The sequence below is a fragment of the Pleurodeles waltl genome, chromosome 3_1, assembly GCF_031143425.1.
Source record: "Pleurodeles waltl isolate 20211129_DDA chromosome 3_1, aPleWal1.hap1.20221129, whole genome shotgun sequence".
NCBI lineage: Eukaryota > Metazoa > Chordata > Amphibia > Caudata > Salamandridae > Pleurodeles > Pleurodeles waltl.
This window is the reverse complement of record NC_090440.1, coordinates 347,350,004-347,372,733: the sequence shown is the minus strand read 5'-3', so window position 1 is coordinate 347,372,733 and position 22,730 is coordinate 347,350,004. Positions and strand designations below refer to the sequence as shown.

General features: G+C 39.9%; 1 protein-coding gene across 1 annotated transcript in view; it reads right to left on the bottom strand.

Moving 5' to 3' along the window:
* Positions 1-22,730, bottom strand: part of SLC24A5 (solute carrier family 24 member 5) — a 236,251-nt gene that overhangs the window by 100,950 nt on the left and 112,571 nt on the right. The window contains exons 3-4 of the mRNA XM_069222490.1: positions 6,383-6,466; positions 6,190-6,293 (exon numbers count right to left, since the gene is read on the bottom strand). Coding sequence (XP_069078591.1) covers positions 6,190-6,293; positions 6,383-6,466 — 188 coding nt within the window. The remainder of the gene's footprint in view (positions 1-6,189; positions 6,294-6,382; positions 6,467-22,730) is intronic.

Genomic DNA, 22,730 nt, shown 5'->3' with positions numbered 1-22,730 from the left:
CACAAAGGGAGCTGAGGGGAGTCATGCATCTCCTGATGAGTCTCCTAGGCTAGAGTGGGGAGGGAGGAGCGGACACCTGCACCTGAAAGGGCTGTACGTGTCCACCCACAATGCAGGCTCCAACCCTCAGGAGTTCGTCTGGGCTAGACAGGATCTTGTGAACAACAGAGACTTTCCTTTGAAGTTTGCGTCAAAGGGAGAAATGGGTATAAGTAGTGGACCCAAGTCCCCAGACTTTCAGATAACTTCAAGATCAAGAGGAATCTCTGCTAAGGAGAAGAGCTTGATGCTTGAAGAGGACCTGCCACTCTGCCTGTTGCTTTGCTATGCTGTCCTGCTATTGCTGCTTCTACCTGAAGAGGGAAATAACTGCCCAGAGTATCAAAACCAGCAAAAACAAATTATAGTACAAGGTCCAAAAACAGGAGGTCAGAAGCAAAAAGTACAGGGAAACCACACCAAGGTCTAACAGCCATGCATTTCGAGAATGTACAAGGTGCAGATTTAAGGCCTAATGGTAGTACTTTGTACTGGTAGTGTTTGGATGCTACTTTGAAGCATAGGAACTTCCAGTGAGCTGTGGCAAATGCAATACGAAAGTAGGCATCCTGTAGATCAATGGAACACATCCAGTCCCCCTGATGGAGTTGATGATAAATCTTATGAAGGACAAGCATCCTAAATTTCTCTTTGCAAACAAATTTGTTCAGAGTTAATGAGTCTTAATTCTTCACTTTGCCTTTTGTCTGCTTTTTAGGAAATAGCGGGAATAGATGCCTCGTCCTCATTTGGAGAATGGAACCTCCTCTATGCCCTGCTTTTGAGGTAGATTTGTGACCTTGTGTTGCAGGAGAATTTGCTGATGACAAAGTTTTTGTTGGTGGGACAATGGGAGGAGAATTGAATCGAAGAGAGTAGCCATTCTGAACAATATTCAAGACCCACTTGCCACTTGTGATGGAGCCCCACTCGTCCAGGTGCCTAATGCTATTCTCCCCCTCTTCCCCACACCAAAGCAGGTAATGGAGAAGGGGGAAGCAAGGGCTCATTGTTCGGCTGGCAGGATCTTGTGAACAACAGAGACTTTTGTTTGAAGTTTGCCAATGTCAAAGGCAGAAATGGGTATAAGTAGTGGACCCAAATCCCCAGACTTTCAGATCACTTCAAGATCAAGAGGAACCTCTGCTAAGGAGAAGAGCTTGATGCCTGAAGAGGACCTGCCACTCTGCCTGTTGCTTTGCTGTGCTGTCCTGCTACTGCTGCTTCTACCTGAAGAGGGAAGTAACTGGTCTTTGCTTTCTGAAAACCTGCTTATGAAGTTTCTCCAAGGGCTTGGACAGAGCTTGCCCCCTCTTTTGAAGTCTCAGAGACATCAAATCCTTCATCTACTAGTGCCTGGGCTCCTCTGCTGAGAAACCTTCCTTGCTAAGTGGTGCCAAATCCAGTCCCTGGGCCAGTAGAAGTGGAAACTTGTAACCTGCAGGAGAAAATCCACACACCGACCCAGCACCTGTCCCATGGCTGAAAATTCGACGCAGCACCTGCCTCGCGACTGGAGAATTGACGCAGCACCTGTTCTCAATGCGGACCCTTCGCACAGTGCATCAGAAGTTTCGATGTATCAACTTTAGGTGTCAAAATCTTCATCACCACCGCATGGACCTGAGGTTGCTTGCTCGGAAATCGACGCATCCCTTCCCTGCTAGGAAAGAATCGATGCAACGGTTAACCAGGGCTAAGAATCGATGCCAGACCTCACTTGCAAGTAAGGATTCAACACAGTGCTTGCTTTTCCGATGCACTCTCACCCATGCAGCTTTTTTTTAAGCATACTATGTACTTTATGCTAAAACAACACATCCATTGATTTCTATGGATTAAGACTATTTTTACTTTAAAAATTCATATCCTTGCTTGTGCATGTTGGATTTTTGTAATTTTGGTCTTATTTAGTTTAGATAAATATTGTCTATTTTTCTAAACTGGTGTGGAGGCCTTTTGTGGTGTTTTCACTGGATTAGTGTGTGTTTTTACAAATACTTTACACATTGCCTCTGAGATAAACCTGACTGCTTGTGCCAAACTACCAGGAGCGTGAGCAGGGTTTATCTGAGCTGTGCAACTCCCTTACCCAGACTAGAGTGAGGGTTCCTACTTGGACAGGGTGTAAACTGACCGCCAACTAGAGACCCCATTTCCAAAAATGTCTTTAGTGGCAGCATACCTGAGGAGAAAGAGAATATTCATCTATTTAGATGACTGGCTCCTAAAAAAAAAATACTCTTCCCCATCACAAACAGAAATACCTAATCAAATTTGCGTGGAGACCCTATAGAATCTAGGTCTCCAAATCAATTTAAGAAAATCAATGCAAACTACATGCCAAAAAATACACTTCTCGAGTGCAACTCTGGACACAAAGACCGCAAGCTACATCCTTCAGAGGACAGGTTATCCTCAATCAGGCTGAAGTGCCACACTCTCCTGCACACTCGTCATCCATCCGAAAGAGAAGTGGCATCTTTTCTGGGACTGATGGCCTCTTCCACTTTCATTGTCCCACATGCCAGGTTGCACAAGACCTCTCCAACAATCACTAAAGGATCAGTGGAATTCGGGAGTTCTCAGACCGCTGGGAAGACAAGCTGACCCTCTTGGAAGATGAGCTGCAGTCACTTCTTGGTGGGGAGTCCCTTTTCACCAGGGCCCTCCCACACAGACTCATCCAGGATGCCTCCCTCCAGAGATGGGGTGCTCACATGAGTCCCCTACAAACTCAAGGTTTGGTCAGACGGGTCAGACGAGGAACAGCAATTTCACATCAACATGCTGGAGCGGAGGACTGTCCATCTAGCTCTCAAGTCATTTTATCCATCCATAATGACAAGCTCTCTCCTAGTCTAAATGGATAACACAACCAAAATGCAATATTTAAACAAAAAAGGGGGTACTCATACCCATCCCCATCTCTGGAGGCTCAAACGATTTGGAACTGGTTAACAGCAAGAAACCTAACACTTTCAGCCATTCACCTGCCAGGAGTCCAAAAAACCAAGAGAACTCTCAGTTGCATCTTCACCAAAAACCCTGACTGAATCGTAAACGACAACATCGTACAAGACATGTTTTGAGAATGGGGCATCCACAATTAGACTTGTCCGCAGACTAAAACAACAAAAAATGCCTAGGCTACGGGTCCAAGTCCTCCTGTCCAGGATCAAAGGGAATGCCCTTTTGATAGACTGGCCAAGGAAATTTCTTTCTGCGTTTCCCTCAATTCCGCTGATACCCACGGTAATCAGCCAGTTGCACAGATCCAGAACCAGGATGATCCTCAAAGCTCCGGAATGGCCTTGCCAGTGGTGGTTCCCAGATCTCCTTTACCTGTCAGAAAGACAAAACAAGAAGCTGCCTTGCAGCCAGGATCTCCTTTACAAGCTCGGAGGACAGATTTTCCATCCAAACTTGCCCTCGCTGAGATTGGCAGCGTGGCTCCCGAATTCCTCCAGTATGGACATTTAGGCATCTTACTGGAATATATGGACATCCTAAAAGAGATCAAAATACCTTCTACCAGAAAATTCTTATGCCTTCAAGTGAAAAAAGGTTTTATTTGTGCTGTGCCTAAAATAATCATCATCCAATTTTGGGCCAAGAGAATCTAATCTTACCTCATCTTTTACATTTAGAGGTCTGGCCTGCAACTTTCATCCATTAAGGTGCATTTAGCAGCCATTACTGCTGAAAGAAAGTCTCCCACACAGATTTCCTTGATCCAAATGCCTTTGGTCAAAGATTTTCTAGAAGGGCAGAAGAAGGGATTGCCTCCTGCAAGACCACCTTCACCACCGTGGGAGCTTAATATTGTTCTCTCAAAACTCATGGGTCCTCCCTTCGAGCCTGTCCACAGAGCCTCTTGACAAAACCTGACTTGGAAGGTGGTTTTCTAGTAGTGGTTACTTCAGCATGTAGAATCAGTCAAATTCAGTGTCTATATGCTAAAGAGCCCCATACAGTTTTCCGTGCTAACAGGGTGGTCATGAGGACACATCTTAGTTTCCTTCCCAAGGTAGTGTCTGATTTTCACATAAATCAAACTATTTCCTTATCAACATTTTTCCCAATGCTTCCACTCCAGCAGATAGGGCTTTACATTCTTTTGACACCAAGCGAGTTCTAAAGTTCTTTGTACCAAGATAAACAATATCAGGCAATCTGACCATCTATTTGTCAACCATGGTGCAATAAGAACAGGCATAGCTTCCTCTAAGCAGACCATCTCTAGGTAGAAATTATACTGTATAGTGTTTTCCTATCAGATAGCCAATGACCACTTACTAGCCAGGCCTAAGGTCCATTCTGCTATGAACAATGCAGCAACTGCTGCTCTACTGAGAAATTTACCCATTTCCAAGTTATGTAAAACTACAACATGGAAACCAGGACATAGTTTTACCAGACATTATTGTCTTGATTGAGACACTCAGACAGATACTCATGTAGGTCAGGTCTCTTTAAGGAATATTTTTTTGATAATATAACTGCTGTCTGTTCAATGGTCTAGATTCGTCTGCAGGTGTGTGGGATGGGCTTGCTATTCTATGCAGTGTTTATGACTATTGATGAGGATCCCCTCGAGGAAAAGAATAATGTGCTTACCTGTAATCCTAGCTCTCTTCCAGGAGAATCCTCATCAAAGTCATAAGCAACCCTCCTGCCTCCCCGGAGGTATCTTTCATATAGCAAGTATTCCTCTTTTTGGTTATGTTTTCTTCATGTCACCTTAGAAAAGACCTGACCTAACTGTCACCTGTAGGGCATGATGGGATACAGAGAGCCCTCGGAGGTCTTTAAGTTCTGGTACCAGTTTTCACTTTTATGCTTTTAAATGCAGCCTATTGGCTAACAATGTCTTTCATTTGATTGCAGTTTTCTGGTCAAATGAGGGCTGTAATTACATCTTTTGTCTCTTGTTTTCTGCCATACACAAATCTTTCATAATGTGAAATGATTGCTAAAATGAAAACTGAATATCATTTAGGCATTTTTAGCCTATATTGTAGACTGTATATGTTTTATATATATATATATATATATATATATATATATATATATATATATATATATATACACATACATACATACATACACACACACACACATATATATAGACATACACACACAGACATATATTTAAAAGTACTATGTACATTATGCTGTTTATACATACAGATTATATATGCAACTGGTCCGGGGGAGGGAGTGGCCCAAAAGAGACTTGTTTTTCTTGAATATGTATATTCAAGAAAAAATGGTCTCATATATATATATAGATATATATATATATATATAGATATATATATATATATATGCATGTAGGTATGAATATTCAGTGCTTATGATTATTGATGAGGAGCCCCTGAAAGAAAACAGCCATTGCTACCCTAATCCCACACCAGAAGTATTTATCAAAAAAAATCCCAAAAGGTCCCATGTGTCCTAGATGCTTTTACAAAACCTTTCCTATCTTAAATCCATGTCCTCACATACCTTCAGCTCACATCATCAGGCCTCACCTAATTATTAATCAACAACCTATTCTCTTCCAGCATAATCCACTCACTGCCTGTAGTGCACCTGCTAATTTTCTTGCAAATCCCATACAAACATTTGTCCTATCCCCTTTCTTCCTTAATTATCCAGCCCCCATTTGTTCCAAATTTCTTCCCAATGTTTAAGCCGCAAAGCTTTTCCGAATGCCCTTATCCTTTTTAATGGAAATGACTCATTAGCTTTATTAAAAATTGGGGATAATGGTCCTTGTTTACGATGCTGAAGATGAAAAGAAGGTTTGCGTCGACAACATCAGCATGTCCATTTTAACTGCAAAGTCATACATTATGATGCAGTTTCCCCTATACTTTATATTATCCTGGTGATTTCTCTTCCCCTTACCTTCTTTTGTTCTTTAAAATCCATGTCATTTTTAAAAATGTTATTGATATGGAGTGCACAAGGACAATATATTATTGATGGCATTGGGAAATTTGATAAATGCATTGTAAAATGTTTATGATATTAAAAATAATATTATTGAAATAAAGTTCTTTTAAAAAAAACAGCTACTTGCACATTGAAATGGTTTGAAAATTGGCCTTTAAATTGAAAGTATAAAATTCTGCTACATACCGTAGTAGTTAGTAGACCACATGCTGCACAGATGCCAAGAAGGTTGTAAACAGCAGAGCCAACAATAGTGCTGACTCCAATATCTCCCTTTGTTACGAATACCCCTATAAAAAGCAAAACAACATTTAAAAACTTTTTCAACATGTCTGGATTAATGCAGCACTCACATGTGGTAAAACTGATTAAAAATTACCTAAAAATGCAGTAACCAATTCTGGAGCAGAACTACCCGCCGCCATAAAGGTTGCTCCAGCAACGTCCTGAGAGAGAGCAAGGCCTGAAATGGAATATAGAAGTTACGTTGTTTTGCTCAAATCAACAATTTAAGTGAATTTGCATAGAGGAAACAATTGTGACTGAGATTGTTCTCTGCAAATATCAAGGCATTGCCACTCATCAACTTATTGTTCCCTCATATATTAGGTTATACGTATAACTGACAGATGCTGTTAACCAATGAGAAATTTCATAATTACAAGGGAGGAAACAGAAGGACAAGTAAGTACATGGATAATGGTCTCAGAAAATTGAAGACGTCCATGTGCAATTAGAAATTTACACCAGGAATTAAACACAGGATTTTATATTCTCCTGATATGCTGTGTATATATAAATGAAGCATGCCAAAAAGTGATATATATAATACATACTGGCTGTCACCAGTAGGTAGTTATAGTTAGGACCATGTTTCCATATAAAAAGCATTTTTTGTCTTGCTGATATCTTTGGCACCGTTTGACAAATCTTAAAAAAAAAATCCCCCAAAAAGTGTGCCGGTGATTCTTGTTGCGCATGGGAAGTTCATGGTGATCTGTCAAGCAGGGCGGAGAAAAGGTGTGGGGGGGAAAAGACCTGCATTTCCCATGTTAATTCCCATAGGAGTTTTGAACACAACTACAGCCTGAAAATAAGGTAGCTGTTGGTACGCAGATTACACTTTCAGTAATTTGGTGTAAATCTGTTCAGTAGTTTTTGAGCTATTAAAGGAAATCCAAATTTGTATGTCTCCAGCCACAACAACTTTGCTAATAGTGACTACCTCATGCTGGGAAATGCAGAGCGCTGATAAGCTGGCAACACTTCAACCAGAAAAAAAGATAAAAAAATAAGACAAGGGACCAGGGTAGAATCACCATGACCCCTAGCTCTGAAGCAGGGGTCCCAGAGAGGTCCTCCGGGGCAAAAAAAACAAACAGTTTTTAAAAAACATTTTTGGCCCAATTCCATGGGACATTGCAAATTCATGGGAAAGATAACACTTTGTGCCCCCCCCGCAGGCACAGGGACTGCCACCTCCCTGGGGCTTTAAATAAATTCAATGCGGGTGGGCACCTGGCCCTCCCCCCGCAGCCCTGGAGGCTGCCACCTCCCCGGAGCTTTAAAGAAATACAGTGCGGGTTGGCCACATGGACCCCTGAGCCCCGGGGACCACCACCTCCCAGGACTACATTATGTTGGAGTGGGCCGACACGCTCCCATCTTGGAGCCAATAATAGCCCTGCGGACTGCCACCCCCCAGGGCCAGCTCCTGCAATGTCCCAGGGTGCCCACCCCGGGGACATAGCTGCTTGCTTTTGCTTAGTGGGAGCTGACAGCTCTTGCTTATTTGCCTGCACTTTAAGTATAAGGCACTCTGCCTCCTGGGTTGCAGAGGCCTACCTTAGGAGTGTCTGACATGTATGTAAGGTAGTGCATGGGACTGTGTCACTCATGGTGAGGGCACAGTCGAACTCGAGCAGTTTGCACTGCTCTGGAAGTCTGCAGTGACAGGCCTGCCATCAGTAATTTGTGTGGGTCTCCCAGGGCGGCACAAACTCGTGCTGCAGCCCTGGGGATCACTTTATTAGGAGCTTAGAAGGAGGTAAAGTCTTGCCAATCAGGGAATCACAATGTCAACAAATCAATTTACGGAGCAGGCTTCAAGTGCACTAAAAGAATTATACACATGAGCATTGAGGGCAAAAAGTAGGGGGTGACCATACATAAAGGGCGCTTTCCTACATTTGTCACTATAGTACATCATGCACACAGTCGAGAACAGTGTGTTCACAAACATTCTGCAGATGCAAAGGAATAATAATTAGTGTGAACTTTGATCCACAAAAGATTTCAATCACAAAACGGCTGATGTAAGATACGTGCTCTGTCAAATGCATTACCTAACCACAATACTGTTTCTGTAATGTTTTGATAAAAATAAATATGATTGAAGTAACTTGTCACAAGATATGTAATTGAAAATCTAAAATAAATGCAATATATTAACCAGTGGTGGTCGCCACTGGGTAGTTGTAGTTACATCAGCATTTCCAAAGGAAATGTCTTTTTTGTTTTACTAATAACGTTGGCACCTTTTGACGAATCTTCACGGAACATTGCAATGAATGCTACTTTTTTCATTAGTTTGTGCATGGTCTACATCCCTGAGCCTCTATAGGCCATGGGGACCTTATTCCCAAGGACCAGCTGAAGTACCCTGTCCCCTGGAGCCCATACCCGGGACAGAGTAGTTTCCCTATCCTCACTGTTGGCAGATAAATGTGCCTGCTCCCACCTGATGGGAGCATTTTTAAATCTCTCACTAGACAGGAGCAAACATGCCCCCCTGCCTGCAGCATTGCGGGTAGGCACGGCACATCTGCTCCCACCATTCAGGAGATTTAAACAGGTTCCCTTCGAGTGGGAGCATACTTCTTTTTCCATGCCCACAGGACTGCTCCCACTTGGAGGGGAGCATGCAAAGATGGCTGCTTTCTCTGGCTGGGAGCAATGCCAGCTCCCTCACTATGCAAGTAGCCAGCTGGGGCCCTGGGACTCTCCAAGTGGCCCCAGCCAGCACCCCCGAAATTAATAAATATATATTTCTTTCAGGATCTCCTTTCCCAAAATCACCATATTGTCTTCTCAGCAAGCAAAAAGGAGGAGGCAGCAGAGCGATTACTCCCAAAGGGTAAAAGATGTTTTTCATTTTTCTCCAAAGTTGAAGTGATGACTGACGTGTTTCAGCAACAGCCTTCAACAGTACCATAGAGTCTATATTTCAAGAGTGTCCTCTTAAAGTGACAGTTGTCCAATTTCCTCCCAGCAAGTCAACATGATCAAAAACACTAGACCACACATAATGTACTTTCAAATTATCAATTGCTCATGCCAGTTTGAAGTTGACTAACTCAATATTGTTCTGTTCTCAATATCTTAGTCACCTCTCCCTTTGTTAAAAGGTATCAACTGTCCACAAAAGCAAAACGTAAAAAGCAAATGGATTATTTTTCAAAAGATGTCAAACAGAAAGTGAATAGTCTCCTGATCCAACTATTTACTGTCATTAGTGCATCACGGGACAGGGTAAAATACCCTAAAATCAAAGTTCCATATTATAAAGGGTTTATGCTACTTTAAAGAAACTCTTGATAAAATTCAAATGTTTTAGTCCTTTAAGATGTTGTAAAATGTTTTGACTTTGTGGAGGTGCATATGCTTTTTGTAGTGTGAACATGAGATACCAATGATTGCACAATCTCACCACAAATCTATACCATAGGTAGGGTCCTTGTTCAATGGTATTTATTTTTTCAACATTTCTATTTGTATTTCTCCATATTTATTTTTTGCTCATTGTTTCTGTATTTAGATATTTTTATTTTGTATTTACTGTTGAAAGGAAGCTGAAATTGATATTTTTCCATATTTAACTGATAAATGTATACTCACACTTGAATGTCCAACATGTTTCAAATGATAAAAAGTGAAATAGCATTATCTGAAAACACTTGCATTGTAGAATATCATAAATAACTGTAGATCTGAGGTTAATTAACCTAAATTGGAAAATATATTGTCTTTTTTTCATCTTCCCACCTCTCAGTCTATACGTGATTGGCAGTAGTGAAAATCATCCCAAAGAGGGCCTATTTTCCATATTTAAAAATAAATACAGGCATGAAAATAAATTGTTTTCTCTCTGTATTTATCTGTAAAAATCAGTAGAAATGGTAAACGGGGATCCCTAATCATAGGTACTGCCTCTCTGGAGCTTATTATAAAGTATGTGGGCATATTTTTCACTATTGCACTAACTGTGAGTGACCATGGTTCCAACATACCCTATGTAAGCAACTATTGTATAAATTATTAAATTATTACTTCAAGTTCCTTCATTATTGTATACATTACATCACCACTTTAGAGAGATTCAGATAAAGTGCTCGTGCTCATGTTTGTATAGACATTAGAAATCAAGGTAAAGTGCCCCAGTAAAGGGCATATGCAATTAAAACTTTCAATCTCTTAAAATGTTTTTAAACTTTGCTAAAAATGCATATGCTTTTATAACTTAAACACAGTACCCCATTGATCGCTTAACTTAAAGCACTTGCACGCATTTTTCACAACTGCACTAACTTCATTAACTGTGGTTCCAAAATGCCTTATATAGGCAACTATTGCACACCGTTTTGAATTATTTGTTTAAAGTGCTTCACTATTAAACATATCAGAAAGTCACTTCTTTAAAGTGCTTCATATAAGGTGCCCATGTTTAAACAGAATCTAAGAATCATGGAGGAGGACCCATAAATACATTCACATGCTAATAAAAGTCTTAGTACAAAAGATCAATATATTGCATATTGCTTGGAAACAGGACTCATTTTAAACTAGTTAAGCATTTCATTTGATAAAGTGTCTCAGAGGAGGACATGAAGCTGTGCTCCTATATTTAGTTACCTGGGGATCTCAGTGCTCATCAATATGATTAACGTCATATGTTGGATGCCATAATATTTGAGTCCTACTTTATTTCCTTAGCATGTGCATCCCAAATATGTTTTGCCACCAAGTAGAAAAATTCCTTATTATTGACTGCACACAGAAGTTGTAGATTTCTTAGTCTTCACTTGTTGACTGTCCTTCCAAAATATTATTTTCCACCCCCTCATTACTATGAATATATCACATGTGTAGTTTTGCATGTGATACATTCTTTTAATTATTTTTGTCCATTGTGGAGTTTACAAAATAGTTTGTTGTAACCACATTTACATGCCTTGCATTTATAACATTTCCAAAATCCATTCTGTTTACTTTTCAGCCAATTGAATGTAATCAATTTGGTACTTGACATGAATCTTTTATGTCAGTAAATTTCCTAAAGAGGCAACTTTTCTATATGTCATTTGTGGTTGTTCTGGCAAGACTCCTTTAAGATATTCACCCATTATTAGTTTTTTTCATTTTCAAATGGGATTCTCTCTCTCCCCCATCTCTCTCTCTCTCTCGCTCTATGTATATGTATATATATATATATATATATATATATGTATATGCATACATATATATATATATATATATATATATATATACACACACATATATCTCCGGAAGCATTAGTGCATTAGAGTCAAAAACACTGCAGATCTATTTTATGGTTAAAAAAAAAAAAAAAGTCAACCAAATTATCCCTTGCAAGCTTGGGTATGAACTACAAAAAAGCGTTAAAGGCCAATAAAGGAATCATTTAAAGATAATCGTTTAAGAATTATTTACTTGAATTAGCTGCCAAACAGTGACAGCGATAACTGATTCAAACTAAACTGTAAATATAGTTGCTAAAGGAACAAATCCTAAAGAACAGGTGCACACAAAATTTAGAATGGAAACATAATCTTGTATTCAATATATACAATTCAGAGGTACAAATCACATAATTCCACACAAATATTAACCTTGTGAATCAGATCCAAATCAAAGTTTAAATAATAGGATCAAAGATTAATGTTTGAAGACTCCACAACGAGTGTTGTCAATGTCTTTACACCGTGACATTTAAATGATAAACTGGTGAAGATAAAGTAGATTCCTATGGTAGCAGTTGCTGTTGACATTTCAGTCTCTATTGTGCTCTGCCCGCGAGACCATCCTCAGGATCACCACATTAAACTGTAAATGCAAAGATGCCCCCTCATGAATTTGAAAAGTAGTGTCTTACTTCTATGTCCATGAGACTACCTGCATGTTGTTTTCTCGATTGAAGCTTTATTCAGAATTTGTCCTCATAATTTTTTCATGGCAGCTCTGTGACTTTACAGTTGATTTATTCAGGGTATAGACCGCGCTGACCTGATCTTTTACTGTGACGGCTAACACTACTCAATGATTTAGCCTCACTTCTCTGTCCATTATCATCTGCTGGGTTAGTCCAGAAGAGGCACATGGGTGGTCTCCCATTTCCTGTACCTAGAGTCCCTCAACACATTTCTGTACAGATTAGTTCAAAATCAAAACCTTTTAATTTTATTTTTGAAAACAGTTTCACAGTAGAAAGTAGTGTCTCTTCTCACAACTGATTCACTAGTTGTACCACTAAATTGAGATGAATAGGCTGCCCTGTTATAAGGTGGTTTCAAAATGGTATAGATGCCTCCCAACCAATAAATTCTATTAAACTAGAGCACACCTAATAACTAATGACTCTCAAAGTGTAACAGCTAAAGGTATATTTTTCTCAGAGCTTTAGTGGCTGATGAAGCACAAAAGTATTACTCACAGAAGGTGATGCTTTAGGATATTCAGGCTAAAGGTATACCAAAGAAATTAGAGAATATATGCATCAAAATATCAATAAAAGGGCATTCTAAATATACCTCAGCCAAGTATAATGAAGGTACACCTCAAATAAAATGAAGCTGGATGCTTCTCAATGAGAATTGATGAAGGGATTTGTGGATCATATATAAATTAGATGACAAAATCTTTAAAGTGTCTGAAAAAAGTCACCAGATGAGTTCTACAGTCCATCCAGCAAGGCAGTACCCTTTAACTTTCAGTGGCAAAGAGTTCTCTCTTTGATGGAACACACATTTGGAGCATAGCATTTGAGCCAGGATGTTGAGTTTGTAGTGCAAGAAGGTGAGACTGAAGGATCTCTCACTGAAAGACTACATTATGACCAAGTCATTTTCAGGGAGCCTTAAAAGCACTCTGGCATTTGGATGCTCTTCCAACTGGGAAGGAGAAGTGAAAAGTTGTATAAATCCCTACTGTCCATAATTTCACAGACCTTCAGCGCTTGAGCTAAAATGTATAGCTAGCACTCTTCATTTCAAGGGAGCAGTATGCATCCAGTGGAGGACCAAAGCACTTTATGTACCTGGAAACAATAAGACTGGACTTTGTCCTCGGTCATCATGGAGAAAGTTTCCCTTCACACCATCGAAGACACTGCTTCACAGCTTCTGAACAATCCAATAAAAATATCCTTGAAGAGAGTAGTTCTTGTCCTAATGGTTCTATCACCCAAAGGACTACATGAGCTTTGTTGAGTAGCACAACAACACTCCAAAAAGATTTAGAGAATTGGGTACATATACTATTTCTTTATGAATTATTGGGCGGCTAGCATTTGGAAATAATTCCACTCCCCCAAGTAATCTAACCAAAGAACATTTAGCTGGATCATACTATTCGGATATCTTCGGAGTGTACGTTCCACTCTGCTCTCACAGGAACAGCTGATGGGAAAATGTCATTAAGTTTGGGGTTCCCACTAAGTGAGGAACAAGGACTTATTGATTATTTGAGGCAACCTTTATTGAATGAATGTGTCCAACTTGACAATTCTGTGTATTCCGTCTATCACCCTACTTGTGGTTACAAGAAGGGATCTTGTGTGGCAGATCATAATGTTTGGTGCACTTAAAGGATTCCTTTTGTTGGTATAGTTAAAAACATACCATAGAAGCATTAGCTGTTAAGAATATTTGGTATCTCCCACCCTTGATATTGTAGGGATCAATTAGCAATTATAAAAAGAAGATTGCAAATGTTTCCCACAAATCATGCCACTCTCTAGTTGGTGTATGATGGAAAGTTGGTAAACCAAACTTCCTTGGCTCTCCAGGATCTACTGATCAAGCAGTTAGGGCCTACCTCAAAGAGACATGTAGGCTTATGTTTGATAGAGTATAATACAGTTGTCAAAGCTGCAGTAAAGATAACATATTGAACAAGAGTAATTTTATATACTGCAGCAGAATACTTTATTAACACCTTAAATATATATGAGATATACAGTGTAAAATAAAGAAAAAAGTTAACGAAACAAGGAAAGCAACAGGAGCCTATAAAACATAAATTATAAACTGTTACTGCACACAAACTCAGTGCTAACAGCAGTTCTTAATTTGAGCTGGTGGTTGCTGGTGGTGGGAGGGGTTGTTGGGGTGCGGGGGGGACACCATTACTTCTTTTCAATGGAAAACACTTATTTTTCTGCCTCAAGCATTTACTGCGAGCAAAAGACACATATGTGAAAGGCGGAGGAAGATAAAAACTGAAAAGCTTCGCAAAGGGAGAAAGCAGAAAGCTGTAAGAGTGAGCTGAAGGGGCAGAGAGAGCTTTAATCAAGTAAAGAGACCTGAGATGGCTTTAGGATTGTGCTGCCTCAGTATTCTGTGCTTCCACAGTCGCATCTTTCAGAGGAGAGCTTTGAGCACCGGCACGTTTTTATTTACAAATGAACCACTGGCTAACAGAAACAGTCATCTCTTGCCAAAACACTTCCACTACAAGGTTTGTGACCACTAACTCATCGCAATCACTACCAGGAAAGAAAAGCTTACTGCAGTAAAGGAAACAAGATAAAAGAGCAGTGAAATTGTGTGCGTAAATGCAGCAAGTGTTGTTTAACCAGAAACAACAGTTACTTTTTCCTAGTTTAGAGTACCATTACCCAGTGCTTAATTTGTGCTTGTTGTTTCCGGTGCTGAGCACCAGCACTTATTTTTGAGGGCCGAGGCTTATTCTTCTGCCTCAAGCATTTGCCGTGAGCAAAAGACAAATATGGAAAGAAGGAGGAAGAGAAAAACAAAAAAGCGTCACAAAGGTAGAAAGTAGAAAGCTGCAGGAGTGAGCAGAAGGGGGCAGGAAGTGGGTGCAAATGGATTGAAGGGGCCCGAGATGGCTTCAGGATTATGCGGCCTCAGTATTCCGTGTTCCCACATTTAATTGCAGCAGCTGCGTGTTTAAGAAGAGGGCTTTGAGCACCGGCACCTTTTTATTTACAAATTAAGCACTGCCACTACCTAATAAAAAGAATATCTGACAAGCAAACTTATAGGCATTATTATCGATGTTATAAGAAATGACTTTGTATCCAGATATCTTTCCTACATTTTAAATAGTTTTTAAGTATATCTCATATAGACATACCTGGATCCTTCAGCAACACCAGCATGTCCTCAGGTAACAGAAGACGCATTTCAATTCGGAATAATTTTAATTTATTTTCAGAGTAGCAACAGGTAGTACTGCTGCTAAATTTAAAATTAAGGCAGGTCAAGTGAAAGCTCTTCTTCTTTCGGCGCTGAATAGGATTGGGTTTAGAGAGCTCAAACATTGCTAATAATTTGGTCATGGAATTACTGAAAGTGTAATCAAGGTGTTGCAGGGGCAGGGCTCAATCTCTTCATCAATTGTATACAGCCTAGATATTTCTATATGAGATTCTTGAGTCCGTTATTGAGTGTGAGCAGAATCAATCCAGCACTCTCAAGGTGAAGGATAATAATATTATTATTAAACTGCATATCTGAGCTGTGGTGCGATCACTTAGACTTCCTCATCTTGTCAATCAAGACAGAACTTATCTAAAAATATCGCTTCTATTTTGCTAACTCTGTAAAAGAACGTTTGTGTTACCTCTATACTCCGCGGACTTTAAATACCTAAAAAAATACCTAAAATATTGAAGTCAAAGAGAGAGAAATAGAGCTCCGATAGGATACACTGTCATATTAGGGAATACACTTTCTCAGCAGTAAAGGCTGCACAAATAGCCTTTTGTCTATATACCACACACATCATCATCTCCCCAAAATGCACAACCCAATAAAAGGCAATAATTAAAGTTGTAAGTGGGATAGAGAGGGGTGAATGTCTCAGACAATGCCCTTCCTTTATAGATGGGTGGAATCAGGGTGCTGAGTTGTCCTTGAGAATGGGAAACCCCTTACCCATTAGAGCATAGTCCATAGAAAGTCGAAGGACTGATCCGAGTAAATGTATCATACGTTTTTTTTAAGTTCATATCGTTCATTAATGCAGTAGTCTTGAGGTTGTGCTTTTAATTCTTTACAGTTGAACGAGGTTCCAAGAAGTGAACCAGAATGTGTACAGAAAAGCCAATAAGTGTGTTGCCCCCATCCCTGCACACAGGCCTGGGGCTCATTCAAGGCTGACAGAGTAACCAACATGAAATGGGATAACACACACCAACAAATATGCATGATCAGTCATGTGAGGGACAGGGCAGACAAAAGACAAACTCATTCAACCCAATTAGGTAAACCTAATTGAAACTGACCAATTCAAAGGAAATTAAACAAGCATTTGCAATGCAATGTGTATCGCATTTGCTCAAGTTACAGCGGTTAGCATTACAAACTCCTAACTGGACTTTTCTTGCCACATAAACTGAAAGTGAAAAGTAATACAATTTTACATAAGCAACCGACGGCCACCAAGAGTGTCAAGGAAACAAACAAAAGGAAACAGAAGTTTGCTCGCAGACAAATGTATTGCCAAAAGTGCAATAATCCATGTAACCGGCAAAAGTGCAATTATCCACATAACTGGCAAAAGTGCAATTATCTATGTAAGAGGGTCGATGTCATGCAAAGCATGCCACTGCTGCTAAGCGAAATCATGCTGCAAAGAAAATGAAAAGAAAAAGTATTCCAGAGGCCATGTGGAAAACACAGAGCCTCGTATGTTTTCAGTAGTTTAACGGTACTCTTAAGGAGGGCTAAACACCAGAAATAGCATGACATATGCATGTCTTTCACTAATGAAATCAAACGAATTTTAAAAGGCAAGCCCATGAACCAACCAAAATGATGGTCATGACATGGGCTTGGTTAGAAGCCCACAGAGAGATTATAACAGTGGCCAGAGCACTTGCGTGCTCAACCCTAAAAATGCTAGAAGCTTTTTTTCCATACCATGCCTGGATTTGCAACGTTAGTTTTTTAAACGATTGCTGGGCTAATTGTTACTTCTTTGTTGAATATAATTTACAAAATTGTTGTATTTTGCTGTATCACATTAAACTAGATCATTGAATGATTTAAAGTAATCTAAGATTAACACAAGAGAATGTTTGCATGTGTTTATGTTAAGATTGAAGATAAAGCATTTCATCACTAGCGATTAGACCAGCATGATATCTAAGCCCTGTGCTTTGTCGATGTTATCTTACCTCATGTACTAACCACTCTTAGAGGACCAGTCCCAACCATATTAAGAGTTAACACAGCCATTTTTGGTCCAGCTTGAAAGAGCAGCTATTAATGATATATTAGTACTAATCCTTTAACATTACATATATGGTGTGCTTTGGACCCACCCAGAGGAGTATTACTCCAACACTTCTTGATATTGGTAATATCGCGAATCATTTCAACTTTGAGAAATTGCTTTCTTTGGAATTCCTGAGGGACTATTTTACATTTGAAAACCCAGCTTAATCAGCATGCTGTTAGCTACAATGAGTTTGTTAGCTCCGTTAAGCATTCGATACAGAAAGCCTTCTTTTTTGCTACTTTTCCCCTGCATTGGTCTAAACAATAGAGAAGGCTTTAGCATTACAAACACCCGTTGTGCATGTGCTTCATGTAAACAGAATTCCATGTGTTTACATGCATTGGAACATCACAGCGAGATCTAATGGCTTTATTAATGCTTGTTTGTGGTATTTTGTCCCTTTTTACTGCGTTAATGTTTAGACCACAAAGTACAATGATGTCAATAAGGTCACAACTTGTTTGCAGTCAGTGAGTAATTTTTTAACTGCTGATTTCTTTTATTTAATGTGTGCATCTTTAAAAATGATTGTGAATTGTTTGCCAAACTGAAGGACTCTCTGTATCTCCAGTGTATCCTGGCGCCTATCATGAAGGCGTGTTGCTGTGTAGATAAGAGCAGTGCTTTTGTTTTTGATCCATTGCATTCTTTAAAGCACATATGCAAAACTGAAATCCTCCTTAGTGCAAGGAGATGCAAAGAGCACATCTCAGAAAAAAAGTGTTTACATTCATCTTTATCTGTGCTACACTGTCTGCAGCTCAAGTACTAACTCGGATAAATTCTGAGTGCATGCGCTTTAGACAGCACAATATTATAAAAAAACATTCAGCGCAAATGTCCATGGTACAACCACTGAGCTTTTTTCTCATAGAAGTCAATTTTTAATTTTTTTAAAGCTTGTTTTTATTTTCATGTTTAGTTTTTTGTTTGTGTTTTGTTTCTAAAAAGAAATCTGAAGTCCTAGTTCTGATGTTGTAGGTGTGTTCTCATTTACTGATTGGTTCTTACAGACGAAATGTAGCTTTTTTTTAAAAACATTATTCTTTGGTAAGGCCACCGAAGATAGCATTGCTCATTCAGTGTGGTGGTGAGTTGTAGCTCAGTTTCCTGTTTTTTTTTCATTAACATTTTGTTAAAGCAATGAAAGTTGTACTGTGTTTACCCAGAGAATTCCAAAATACGCCAAAAGTAATACAATTTTACATAAGTGAGCCAACGACCACAATGATAGTCTAGGAAACAAAAAGTGCAATTATCTATATAACCAGCAAAAGTGCAATTATCTATGTAACAGGGTTGATGTCACACAAAGCGTGTCACTACTGCCCAGCGAGATTGCGCTGCGTAGGAAATGAAAAGAAAAAGTAGACCAGAAGCCATACTGAAAACATGGAGCCTCGTATGTTTTCAGTAGTTTATCGGTGCTCTTGAGGACGGCTAAACACCGGAAAAGGCATGACATATTCATGCCTTTCACTAATGAAATCAAGCAAATTTTAAAAGACAAGCCCTGGGACCAAACAAACTGATGGGCGTGACATGGCGTGGTTAAAAGCCCACAGAGAGATTACAACGGGAGCGCTGGACCCTCTAAAATGTAAATTTTCGAAGGCAAAACAATGGTAGGGTGAAGTAAAGCAAGCATGTTTTCCAACCAGTATCTACGGTTAGTTCAATTATATTGATGTACATTTTCAAAGTATGGTTACGTTTTCGTAACAGGGAAAGGCAATGTGTTAAGTCAATATACACACAAAGCATCATACATGCAATCCAAAATTGACATATATGTATATTTTAAGGATGGCATATAAGCATGGGAAAGACAAATATCAACACAGACGTAACTAAAACAGAAAGTACATACAAAATCCAGCAGGCAACAGGGGTCCAGCATGTTTTGAGGTCAAAATTGAATCGCCATAGGAATCAGGAAAAATTAAAGAAATTTCGTCAGGCCAAAATGCCAAAACGGATATCATATTTGCAGAGCGCCCATGATTTCTATCATAGTTATATGGTGGAAAACAATGTGGCAAAGTATCTGTCACGTGTGGTAACGATGAATAATAGGGTATTAGGCATAAGCGATTAGGTAGACGCAACCGTATTAGGAAAAGTGCCCAGTTGTATACAGCAAGGAAAATGATGCAACACTTTCATTAAAAAAGTATGTGAAAAAGCGAGACTGACTGAGGCAATTAGCAAGGTATATTACAGAGTGGTGCAGGGTTTGTAACAACAAAGTTATGATATCAGTGGAAAATATTGTGGTGAAAGTATCTGCCAGGGGTGGAAAAGGCAAATAACAGGGTGGTAGGCTTAAGCGATTAAGGTAGTGCAACTGTGTTAGGAAAAGTGTCCAGTTGTATACAGCAAGAGGAATTGTGAAACACTTTCATTAAAGGAAAAAAAGAATGTGGACAAGAGAACAGACCAACTGCGGCAATTAGCAAGGTGTAGTACAGAGTTGAGCAGGGCCCATAGCACCAAAGTTGTGATATTTTGTGAATAAATAAGTGAGATATGCATATATGCGGCGTTCTCAGCCTCTTACCGGAGGTTCAGCAACGAACCAAAGAAAATCGAGAGGTCTACAAAGAATCACAACAATCTAAAAAAGAATAAATGAAGACAAGGTTTAAGACCTGGCATCCTTGGCATGATTTCCTCTAACTTTTTGCCTCTTTGACCGTATGTTTCACTAACCTTACTGTTGCTGGCTTTTAGGATTCTGGGCACTTTACTACTGCTAATCAGTGCTGAAGTACAGGTGCTCTGTACTCTAAACATGGTAACATAGGCTTCTTAACAATTGGCACATTTAATTTACTTGCAAGTCCCTAGCAAAAGTGCATTATGTGTGCCCAGGGCTTGTGAATTAAATGCTACTAGTGGGCCTGCAGCACCGATTGTGCCATCGACTACAGAAGGCCTTTTAAACAGGTTTCAGGCCTGCCACTGCATAGCCTTCGTGTCCAGCTTTAAATTGCCATTTCAACCTGGCAAGTGCACCCACTTGCCAGGCCCAAGCCTTCCTTTTATTACATATAATTCACCCCTAAGGTAGGCCCTATTTAGCCCCAACTGTATTTAAAAAGTTGGACATGTACTTTTTAGTTTAACATGTTCTGGTAGTGAAAAACTCTTAAATTCATTTTCCACTACTGTAAGGCCTATCTCTCAGATAGGTTAACATTGGGGTTGCCTTGAAGCAGCATTTAAGTGCAACTTCCAATTGGAAAAAGTTGGAAATTTGGAGTGAGTCTCTGGACTCTCAATTTCAAATCACAACTTATGGTGAAGTCAGTTTTAAATGTTAAGTCTGAAAATGCCACTTTTAGAAAGTTGGCATGTTCTTACTTTAACCATTCTGTGCCTCTTCCTGTCTCTGAATACAAATCTGGGGTTAGTAGCAGCTGGCCTTTGTGCATTCTTTTCCGACAGTCACACACAATGGGAGCTTAGTTGTGACTTAATGGGTCTTAATGGACCACTAACTGGCTTGATACGGGCGGAGCTTAGCACTGCCTTTTTTACACCTGAATAAGGATGTGCCTCTCCCCACACAAAGGGCTGCATAACCTGCTGTAGAGTGTCTTGAGACAGGAAGGGCAGTGACCTTGTGATCCTCAAAGGTGTCTTTGAAGTCTCCCCCACTTCAAAGGCACATTTAGGTACAAGTACTGGACCCCAAACCCCATCAAATCAGAACTCTACTGGAACTAAGGACATTCTGCCAGGAAAGAGGACTGCTGTTTTGCCAGGAGGGACTGCTGTTCTGCAACTGCATTGTTGTATTGGCCTATTGCTTGCTGTATGCTGTGCTGTTCGAGGGACTACCACTTTGCTACTTGCTTTTCTGTGCTGGCCTGCTGTTTCTTGCCTCGAGTGAGAAGGACTGGATCTGTTCTCTACATCCTTGAACCCAAGATTCTCCAAGGGCTTCTTGGCTTGCCCCCTGTTCTACACAGTCTCAGGGACATCAAAGACTTGCTGCAGCTCTCCTGGTGCTGCTGGACTCTGCTATCTGTGAATCCTACCCTTGCCTGAGGTGCATCCTCCAGTCCTGGCCAGAAGTGGGTTCTGCAACTGATTTCTGCAACAACCAATGCATTGTACTCTCGACATCAACACTTGCTCCATCAAAGGTACTGTCTCAGCGGACCCTGCATGGTTTCTATAGCTGGCCTACCATTCAATGCTGTCAGCCTGAACTTTAGATTAGCATCGGTCCCAACAGCTAGTGACTTGTAAGCACTGTTTTCACATATAATCTTTAAAAATTCTTATCTCAACTTCTACTTATTGGATTTTTGTTGTTTTGGTCTTGTTTTACTCAAATATTCTCTTTTTTTCTAAACTGATGTGGAGTCTTTTTGTGGTATCTTTCACTGTGTTAGTGCAATGCAGTGTTGCATAAATACTTTACTCATTGCCTCTTAAGATAAGCCTGACTGCTCTGTGCCAAGTTACTAGAGGGTGAGTTTAGGATAATTTAGGTTGTGTTGTGACTTACTCTAGGATTCTGGTCCCTACTTGGGGAGGGTGTATATTTCTGCCAGCTAGAAACCCCATTTCTAACACAAGGCAACCTTTAAGATAGGATACCAGTGAAGGTGCTAAGTAAAAATCCTGAGTGCAAGGACTAGAGTTACCTGTATAAGAGTCACAGTAATATAATACACTTTGTGGCAACAAAGTAGCCAAGTAGTTCTGGCAGTAATCAGTACTTCAAGGTGGAATACCTCAGTGTTTATAGCAGGGGGGACTTCTGATGGTTGAGTGGTGCATAAAGAGCACACCTATGGTCTGACTTGGCAGGCAATGGTTGCAATGTTGGATATCTCTCGCTGGTGGGACTGTAGGTCAGTGCACTTTAGATGGTATATCCCAAGTGTAGTGTTCAGAAATGATATGCAAGGTAATTTATACTAATGACATTAGAGTAATCTAGGTTTATATGAACACAGTAACAGTCAAGGGAATCACCGGTTGAAATAGCTGTCACCATTGTAATAGTAATCTCGGGTATAACAAAAGGGGGTGAGCAAATGATTACCCTCATATTAGAAATCACACAAGTCACGGAGATGGGAAACATCAATATGTATGGCAAAAATAATGGCAATAAAAATAGTGAACACAGCAGACAATAGTATGAAAACAAGGTTGTGATG